The sequence below is a fragment of the Convolutriloba macropyga genome, chromosome 6 (assembly GCF_964194025.1).
Source record: "Convolutriloba macropyga chromosome 6, txConMacr16.3, whole genome shotgun sequence".
Lineage (NCBI taxonomy): Eukaryota > Metazoa > Xenacoelomorpha > Acoela > Convolutidae > Convolutriloba > Convolutriloba macropyga.
In genome coordinates this window covers 58,727,752-58,737,706 of record NC_134473.1, presented here as the reverse complement: position 1 = coordinate 58,737,706, position 9,955 = coordinate 58,727,752, and the positions used below count along the sequence as shown (strand labels likewise).

General features: G+C 36.2%; 1 protein-coding gene across 1 annotated transcript; it reads right to left on the bottom strand.

Annotated features, from left to right (window-relative positions):
• Positions 1-107: 107 nt before the first annotated feature.
• Positions 108-7,224, bottom strand: LOC142341803 (uncharacterized). Its single transcript, XM_075393044.1, has 3 exons — positions 5,994-7,224; positions 5,528-5,787; positions 108-897 (listed from the first exon to the last, which is right to left on the bottom strand). Exons 1-3 carry the CDS (start codon positions 6,166-6,168, stop codon positions 175-177), a joined length of 1,158 nt encoding a protein of 385 aa, XP_075249159.1. The 5' UTR covers positions 6,169-7,224; the 3' UTR covers positions 108-174.
• Positions 7,225-9,955: the final 2,731 nt, after the last annotated feature.

The window sequence follows — 9,955 nt, the reverse complement described above, 5'->3', positions numbered from 1 at the left end:
CACAAGTTTTCTAATCTTCATCACCCATTTCCATACATATTTGCAGCGACTTCTGAATTAATGCATCGCAAATTCTCGGTTTCTTAAAATTGTAAAGAAAAACAACATAACGTAAAGATAATTTGAACAATTGACTTGCAACAAATGAATAAATACATCTCTTAACTGTTTACTTCAGTTGTTAATATACTCAGGTTCTGCTATCTCAAAATCTAAAGGAAATTCTTTTTTACATTCTTCTGCAATTTCAGGTTTCTCATCAATTGAAACTGGTTCCACTTGAGGACTTTTCGGTTCGAACTCAGGTATATCAGCTTGTAATTTTCGTTCAATTTGTTCACCCGAATCGGAATCGAGTTCCAAAACATCATTCACGATAGCGTCTGTAGTCAACTGAGCCTTGCATTGAAGTGTTTCAATATCCTCCAGTGTTTTCTCGCCGTTTTGAGTTTGTGCTTGCTGTCTTTTTCGTTGCTTTGCCGCCCGCTTTCTGTTCTTTTTATTACATTTTCTTTCGCATAAACTTTGAGCTTCGCTTTGCGTCTTTCCATCTAGCACCACAAATCTCTCAAACGGACTAAGGTGTGTTTTCAGATTAGATATAAACACTCCACCTGGCAGCCTTCTCCGAATTCCACTGTTAGTCAAAATTCCTCCATCCTTTTCCTTCTGAATTGTTTTGTCCAAAATGTACATAGCAAATCCAGTACTCTTAATATCCAGAAGCCGCTCAAGCAATTCTGTGTTCTTTTCATTGAGCACCCATTGCAAGTAATTGAAGAATTCTTCTTTTGGAGCGTCTTTTGAAGGTCGATTCTGTCGCTGTTTCACACGTTCTAGGAAGGCACTGCTTTCCATTATCACATCCTCGAACGTGATGTCCAACTCGTGCGGGATCTAAAAAACACAATCGTCCACTAAACTATTTCGCCCATTAAAAACCAGAAATTCCCAAAAATTCAGATGACGGACTCCACATACTTCCAGAACAAAACGGCAACTATAACTTCTGTACTTTCTGAAGATTTTGTAGGTCTTTTGCCAGCAAGTAAATAATTGCAGTACTCCAGTCTACTTAGTAAAACGGTTCTTATAAGCATATGTTGATTTTTGGTACATTAATTCATCGTTAAAAAGAACAGGCCCAATATTAAATATTGAGGAACACCATTGTTCAGATACTTGAGTTTAGAAAGATGAGATCTAATAAGCACACTTTTTGATCTCCGATACAGGTAATTCTCCAACCATGTTAATACTGTTCCTGTAATTCCGAACTGTTTGTGACAGACATTTATAAAAAAAAAGGTGGTGGTTGATAGTATCGAAGGTAGCAAGTAGATCAAGGGAATCTATTAGGACTGCAGATTTACGGTCAATTGCATTATTTATGTACATAATAATTTTTAAAAAAGCGCTTTCTGTAGATTGTTTAGGACGGTTAGCTAACTACAGCATTATACTCAATAAATCGTTTTCCTTTGGAAAACCCCAATGATAAGAGACTTATTAATCAGTGACAACACATGTGGTAACCAAAGGTTGCATAATTCTTTAAGTGCACCGGTAAGGAGAGGATCATTGAAAGATGATGCAATTGAAAGATTAAATACAACCTATCGCAAAAATTTTAGATCTATGGAAGCAAAATTTGATGACTGAAACTGACGTTTGACGAAGATTCAGGTCAACATTTAAACTGTTCAGAATTTTTGCCACTTTGTCAACACAGTAATTGTTTAAATGATTCTGCTAACTAATCATGAGAGGCGAAGAAGGTAGAAATCTAGTATTTCCATAAATATGGTTTTTGACTAGTCGATATCGTTCTGTCATTGTCGTTTTATTCAAATAAGTAATTTTATTGAAGTAAAAGATTGTTTACTTTTCTTGTATGACTTTTCTGTTAGAATTCATAAAAATTTTGTACTCTGTTAAAAATATGGGGGACCTATCCTCACGTTTCTGTCTTCGTATCTACGTTTCTTTCATTTCAATTTTTTTAAGTTCATCGTCAAAAAATTGGCATTTTCTAACTTTGGCTGTTTGAAGTTGAAGAGCATAGTTATCACAGATAGATTCAATTGAGTCCATTATGCTAGAGCAAAAGTCGTCAAGATGTTCAGGGGGATGTAAAAGAGAAAGATCTAAAGAGGTGTAGAGATCATGTTCGAGACTAATGAAATTGACATTATTCCATTTACGACAATAAATTTCGGAGGTTTTGTTTGGTACTGCAGTTTTCGAAGAGAACGTTATTAGACGGTAATCTGTGAACGTGATATCAAAACTTGTTAGATCTGTAACATTAGAAGGGTTTAATGCAAAAATTTGATCAGATGTGTTGCCCGCTTTATGAGTAGGAAAGCCAATTAATGGAATGCAACCAGATGAAAGAAGGTCAGCACAAATTCGTACTTGGCTGGTGGCTGATTTAATAAAGTGCAGATTAAATTCTATAACAAATATAGAAGGGTATTCCGGAACTAGAGCAGAAAAGTTTTCACTGAATTCGTTTATGAAATCGTTAAAAGGAGAAGAGGGAGGGCGATAAATAGCGATCAATAAACTCTTGTGTAGCCCAATTAATAGTTCGACGCACACTAATTCACAGACTGCTGAGCATGATTCTTGTATAAAAGTGATGTTTATCCGATTTTGGTATAAAATTGCTAGACCAACCCCACTCAAGTACGAGGAGAATTAATAAATCGGAAACAACTGAGGTCCCAATGTTTCAGCAAAAATTTGTCATTTTTATCTTTGTACAACCATGTCTCGTTGGGGATTAAAATGTCAAATTCATGAAAGTTAATAACCGCATTAATATCGTTCGCTATTGATCGTAATGATCTAAAACTTATCAAACCGAGATTTGTGAGAAATCTGTAACTTAGGCAGCTCGATTTTGATAGAGTGTGTAATCACTCCCATGCAGATCTGTTGAGTCGAAAACGTCCAATTGTTATACCTTGTGGCCAATTTTGCTCATTATTAACAGTTTCAATATCTTTGATGCAGTTGTTATATGCACCAAGATTATTCCAATTGTTTTACAATGCTGCCAAATCCCAGGAGCAGTATTTTCTTTACTGTTAGTATTGAGGGCTGCTGTAGAAGATTTCATGTTTGAATTAGATCTCGAGCTCGAAAATTGGAGCAGGTTCATGAGCCAGTCGCATTTGTCCGTCAAAAGTAAGTTTATGCTGAGCGTAATTTTCGCAACAGTCTGCATCGAGCAAATCGGGTTCATTGTTTATATCAGGTTGTTGATCATCATTGCGTTTTTTTCAAACTGATCCATTTGAGCCCGTGCTTGTTACACTATCCGTTCGTCTATTTCGAAGGGGGTTTTGTTTAAGGAGATCAGAAAACAGAAGTTTTAAGTAGGCTCGCCCTAGTTGACCTCTTAATTCTCTGATTCATTAGCTGTTTGGTTTCTAATAAATCCGTTTGTATATTACCCAAACTAGACTCAACATTGCTGAGACAATCATTGTCGCTTGAGGTAGTTTCCATTATTGAAGAACAATCAGTGCACTTCCACAGTAACTCTCCTCGCAGAACCATTGACAGATTGAGAGCCGGGTACACGTAAGTTGCATGAGCCGTAGCTGAACACTTGAAGCAATTAATTGCCCCTATTCGCGCCACTGTAGAGCAGATGCGGAACCGGACGAAAGTATCATCAAGGTTTGGGGAATGACCAATGTCATTAGCACTCAACATAACGGTGAACTGAACATCAATGAATGAATTCCAATGTCTCAACATATTCATTGTTTTTACTTACCTTGAATTTTTGCGCTTTGTGTGTACGCTATCCCATCACTTACACATAGACTTCTCTCGAATACAAAAAAGAGTGCAAAAACTGATTGAAAGCACTCAGTTGGTTTAGAAATCACTCCTTGATTGAATATATGTAACCTAACATTTCCCTCAATAAAACTTTCTCAGCAATATCAAAAATGTAAAGGATTCTTTCTTTGAAAGGGCAAGACGCTCAGCGAATTATTTGTTTTGCTTGTTTTTGGTTTGACTTCACACCACCGTCAGTAACTCCGTCAGTCACAACCGATTGCAGAATTAAGTGGTAACAATGAACAAACTTTTGACCAATTCTCATCTTTCTATTTTGTCTAACGATGGCTGTAAAAAACATCAACTGACTAATGTCGGAAGAAGTGCTCTCGAACGACAGCCCGGGAGAAAAACAATTGCACCCGCCGAGATTCGAACCACTGAACTCCCGAACCATAAACAGATGCACTGCTCACTAAGCTATCAGGCCTTGTTTTTGCTTTGCTGCAATTGATTTTATTTTAGCAACAAGCTTTACTTCGGAGTGCGAGAAATAGAGATCACTCAAAAATGAAGAACAAAAGCGTGAAAAAGTCACTTGAGAAACCAAAGATTATTCTCGAAAAAAACGCAGAATGGTCAAGCAAAAATTTGCATAAAAAAGACCAACACGTTTACAATAATTGCTACAAACTTCGAAGCTCAATTAATCAACAGTTCAATTAGGAGGGTAATCTCTAGATTGTGGCTCCAAAAATATTTACCGCAAGAAACCAAGTGAGCTTAAAAAATAGAAAAAGTCAACTATATTCAAATATAATAGAAATGCACACAAAAACTTAGAAGTACAACTTTCTTTAAGCAATCCGAGACCATTTAAAATCCAAGCAACATCAGGAAAGTAAGAGTAGCCCAAAAAATTCGTCTAATATGACAAGAATAGAAAACTGCAAGAAAATAACAGAAAATAAGTACAAGTTACCCTTTTTTGTTGGCCAAATTTCTCACCAACACTTTTTTATATCAACAAAACTGCAACAAATTGGCAACTAAAAATGCCTTTGAACAATATGCGTCTTTCTTATTCAGAAAAAAGTCAATAAAACAAAACAAGGGTCAAAAGGTCGTAAAGCGTCGCAAAATGGCTGAACAAACAAATAAACTCAACCTAAAGATTCGTATTAAGTACTATAAACTCTCAAAACACCATTCAAAACAAAATTTATTATCCGTTCAAACTTATTAATTGAAACAATGGTAAGAAAACTACTTGAAGAAGCCGCTAATGTTCAAGACATTTCGCTCGCTTAGAAAATTTTTTACACCTCAATTTCTCGCTTTCTTGAAAACAGCTGTATGAACAAAAACAATTGTCTTTTCTCTACGCTCTCCAATTTTGTGCAACTTTCAAACCACTCCCAATTATTTTCACGCGTTTCATTTCGGCTTCAAAATTCACTCCAATAAAATTGATTAAAGGATAGCACCCCAATATAATTCAAATTCTTTGAATTGTAAAAAACCAAGAGAAGGCCAATAGAAGCTTCAACTAACGCTTTGTGGCTACTAAAAAGTCGCCATAACTCCTCTTGCTGTCGTAGAAACCTGTAGAATACCAATACTCCTCTTCGAGTCGTAAAAGACTCCAAGAGTAATATAACTACTATACAACTACTACAAATTTCATTTGACAGCAAAAAAAAACCATTAGACAGCAACTCACTGTTGGCTGGGTTTTGGTTTTCTCTCTGACATCAACTTTGTCGTATTCTTCTTCTCCTCCAGAGGTATTAGTCGGCATATCATAAACAATGCATTTTCGCTTCTTTCCGGCACTTGACTGCTCTATGCTCATATCTGTCTGATTGGAGAATTCTGATGTTTTTGAATCTTTGCTGCGGTCAAAGAGGTTATCTGTCGTTTCGCTACGTTTTCTTTTTCGTCCACTTTGATAGCTTTCAACACTGCGATTTCCACTATTCCCTGAACAAAATTACAAAATTCTCGACAAGCTTCAAATGTCCTTACTTAATTTTACCTGCAAAGCTGAACATCAATACATTAGAGCTCAAAGTTGCACACCCATCGGGTTCATCAAGGTTGCACACCCAGCTCAAAGTTCAAAACCTATCGGGTTCGGAGGGAGTAATTCACAAGATTAATTACAAAGAACTAAGTTTCAAACATACCGGCAAAAGCGTTGACTCCGGATACTTCATCGGCTGTTTGATCAAGCATTACATTTGACCACAGTTTAGTGTTTGTGACCTTCACAGGACCAGATTCTATTTGCTGAGTGTCTGATTCATTGCCGGACACCTCCCCATCTTCACTGCTACTGCTTTTACATCTGTATCGACTCATGATATCCAGCTTTTATTTCCATTCCATCGCAATAAACAGTATTCAATTAGGTGCTACAATCCTAACTATATCAAAAAAATACCTGCAATTAAAGATCTGGAAGTAATACCGGCTGACAGACAAAACGATCAATTGAATTACATCAGATTTTGCATAATTTATCTTCCTTTTAGCCCAATTGTTGGTTTGGCAAAATTTATCATAATCAAAAGAACTCGCCATAGACTATGTACAGTAACCAAGTTCCTGTACATCAAATTATCAATCATCGTAATACGTAATAGAGGGTCATACATCAAAAACAAAAGACAATGAGCTATGACTTTGTATAAAAACGTTCGGTTTAAGCGATTAAACAGGGGGAAAAGACTATTACGTAACAAAAATTAAAAACTACTGCTTACAGTGACAAAATCCTGCAATCACAGCGTACATTTTCTTATTAAAAACATAACAAAAACCACGGATAGGAAACAATTAGATTATGTTGAAACTAGAATAGATTGATCGAGACTGATGAGACACTTAAACTTTGTATATATGATCCACATTGACTTCATATGCTTTAATGTCCTCTAACTTCTTTTCATGAAATGTTAGTGATCGTACGAAAAGCAAAACCGACAAAATAGAAAATTAACAGACGGACGCTATCGCAATTATTATTATCATAAAGATTGAAGACTTTGTTTAATTTATAAAAATTTTGAACTTTTTAGAAAGCAGTTCAACTGACAAATTATTTTGCCACAAATCAATCCAGTCTCCTAATCAATCTTTTGGCATGCAGAAAAAACAATATGATTTGGCAATTGCGAATTAAATAGAATTAGAATTTCGAAACGTTTATGAAAAACTGATTGTTTGATTTCAATGCTTGTTCCAACATTCCCAAAACCAGACTCAAAAGGACCGACGATAACTTCTGGACACGAAGCGGAACACTGCACAACCTTCTGAGTAAACAAATTGGCTTAACGACGAAAGAAAACAGAAAAGCAAGAATAACACAATTTTGGAAATTCTTCGAAAAGTTCAACGAAGCGAATCTATGTTCAACGAGGCCATACAAGCTAAATCGCCAAAACACGAAAGACTAACTATGCCGTTATCCCCCGTTAGTTCTAATACAAGCCTACCCGCAGACATGTTACAAATTGACATAGTTGGCCAATTACCAAAGTCTGGAGGCTACTCGTATATACTAACAGGAATGGACGTGTTTTCTAAATATAAGTTTGCACAGCCCTTAACTTCAATCTCAGCTGAAACAGTCTGTAAATTCCTTATGCAATGGTTTATGCGACATTCCTATATAACATTAGTAATAATTACAGATCAAGGCACACAATTTACTTCGCGAATGTTAGAAGAGCTCTCAACGCTTTTAGAATTTAAAATTGAACATGCTACTGTAAAACACGCTCAAACAATCAGAGCTTTAGAAAGGTCCCATGGCCCACTAAAACGCTATTTACGAATTTATGAAAACCACCTGCCAAGGGATTGGCATAAATATTTAGATTTCGCAGTGTTTCAACATATCACTAGTTACCATTCTACAATAGCTTGCCCAACAACTCTTATCTTCCACGGTAGAATACCGAAAAAACCATTAGATTTACGCTTCAGTTACAAAAATATATACCACAAGCAATGCCAATATGACTATATTTCCGATATCCAAATCAAAATGGCGACATTATTCAGTCAAACCAAAGAAAACTTAGTTAATTCTTTCAACAAATATCGGGAATATTATGACAGAAAAGCCAAAGCTGCACCATTAAAATTATATGACTATTGCATGTTGCTCAGCCCAAAACTCTCTACAGAACACGAAAAGATTAGAAACTTAGAATGCAAATGGACGGGATTATTTAGAATTGAAAAAGTTCTCACTCGAAGTAACTATTTAATAAGAAAACTAAATACAAATAACACGCAAACCGTTCATAGAGTTAGACTCAAACCCATTAAACCACAATATAAAATTCAAGACCTGCGGTATATTGATGAAAATTGTTTACAGCAGACCCTATGATACCTGAGGCACTGCGTGAACCAAACCTCTTTGACCACACGCTTGAGGAATTAAATTTTTCTTTTGACAAAAATCGACAAGTGAAAGTCCATTCAACAATAGCAGCAGAAGCTAAGTCAAAACGTGAAGCGGAAATTGTAAGGAATAGGAATGCAGACGATTCGCCAAAAACACCTTATACAGAAAGTGCAGCTGATACTTCACCATTTTATTATACACCAGACTCGGAAAAACAATCTAGCACATCACATACTCCGCAGTCCAGTCCTAAATCTGTGCAAAATGAACACAATATTACAGAAATTCCAACAACATCTAATATACCAGTTTCAAACCTAGCTAAATTGTTGAAGGAAAAGCGACATGAACGTGAGTTGGCAAAGCAACAAACAGCGAACACAGCACCTACAGTTCAAACACGCATACCACAACCACAAAAACCAACAACATCAACTTCACCCCAAGTAGCACAAACAGTCTCGCGATACGGTCGCGTACGTAAGCAAACGCAGCTATTCCAATCCTCATAATTGTTTGCTTTTCCTTAATCTTAATTAAAAAATCAACTGTCATTCATTATTTCTTCAACATTCATTCTCCGCTTATAAATTACTCAATTTACGAGTCAAAAGCCAGTTCAAACAGTGCCATCATGCTTGAATGAGCAAATCATTCCAAATTTGCCTTAGGGTAGTTTGGATTAAACAGATTCCAGACAAACCACAACCCAAGTTCATGAATGTTTAGGCATGAACGACAAGTTCCCTAATGTTAATACATTAATTAATCAAAATCTGCTAATTATTCAAAACCAAAGTCAAAAATCAAAAAAGTACATCCTGAGCGCTTCTTGGCTGAATCTGGCCTTTCAACTGATATAACTTTTGACTATGTACCTTTACACACAGACAACGGGATTTAGAATTACTTACTGTAACAACTATTCACAAGCTGAACTTCCCGTCCAACACTGTTGGTTCCTGCCACTTTGGAAAGGCCATATGCATGCTTCTTTTATTAGCAAGCGCAGTACAGTACTCAGTACAACTCAGTTGAGCAATTTCTAGCAATCCAATGCATTGCGTTGACTCACAATTACGCCAACTGAATTTGTTTATGTGCTTCTTCCATAAATCTAAATATAAAATCCTATTTTGGAAAGAAATTAGTCACCTAAACACAAAGTTATGAACCTTCTCTCTTTGAAGAGTCCTCCAAATACTTGCGTTTTTTGTTGGGAAACCTGAAGCTACGTTTCATACGTTTATTGGCTCCAGATATACCAGCTTTGCGACCACACTTTCTTGTACTATTTTCTGAATACTGTTGCCCAGACTGCTTAAACGCGTACAAATGTTCCGATAAACCACTGTAACCAGCGCTACGAGTTTTATCCATTTCTTTACTAATCTGGAGAGCGCCTTCTAACCCAGCATAATTCAACAAACTTTTATAACCACCGTGTTTGATACCAGAACGACCCAAACTATTATCATAGTCAATTGTCTCCGACTCAGGGCAAGGATATTCCACAGAAATCGCTTCAAATACGATTACTCCATCTTCCAAGTACATCATTTGATCAGAACAAAAAACTATTTAAGTCAGTTCAAACTTGCTTTTGAATACAACAGTAACTCAAGCTGATGAATAAACACACCTTAATGATAATCGTTCTCGAACTCAAAGCATTCTTACCGTGTAAATCCAAAATTTGATTTTGAAAATACATTACCAGTATGC

Excerpts from the sequence above, each read along its gene's own strand:
- LOC142341803 (XM_075393044.1), bottom strand. The coding sequence starts at position 6,168 with ATGAGTCGATACAGATGTAAAAGCAGTAGCAGTGAAGATGGGGAGGTG. Across the intron at positions 5,788-5,993 it reads CGGAGTCAACGCTTTTGCCG|GGAATAGTGGAAATCGCAGT; the intron begins GTATGTTTGAAA and ends AATTTTGTTCAG. Across the intron at positions 898-5,527 it reads AAACCAAAACCCAGCCAACA|ATCCCGCACGAGTTGGACAT; the intron begins GTGAGTTGCTGT and ends TGTGTTTTTTAG.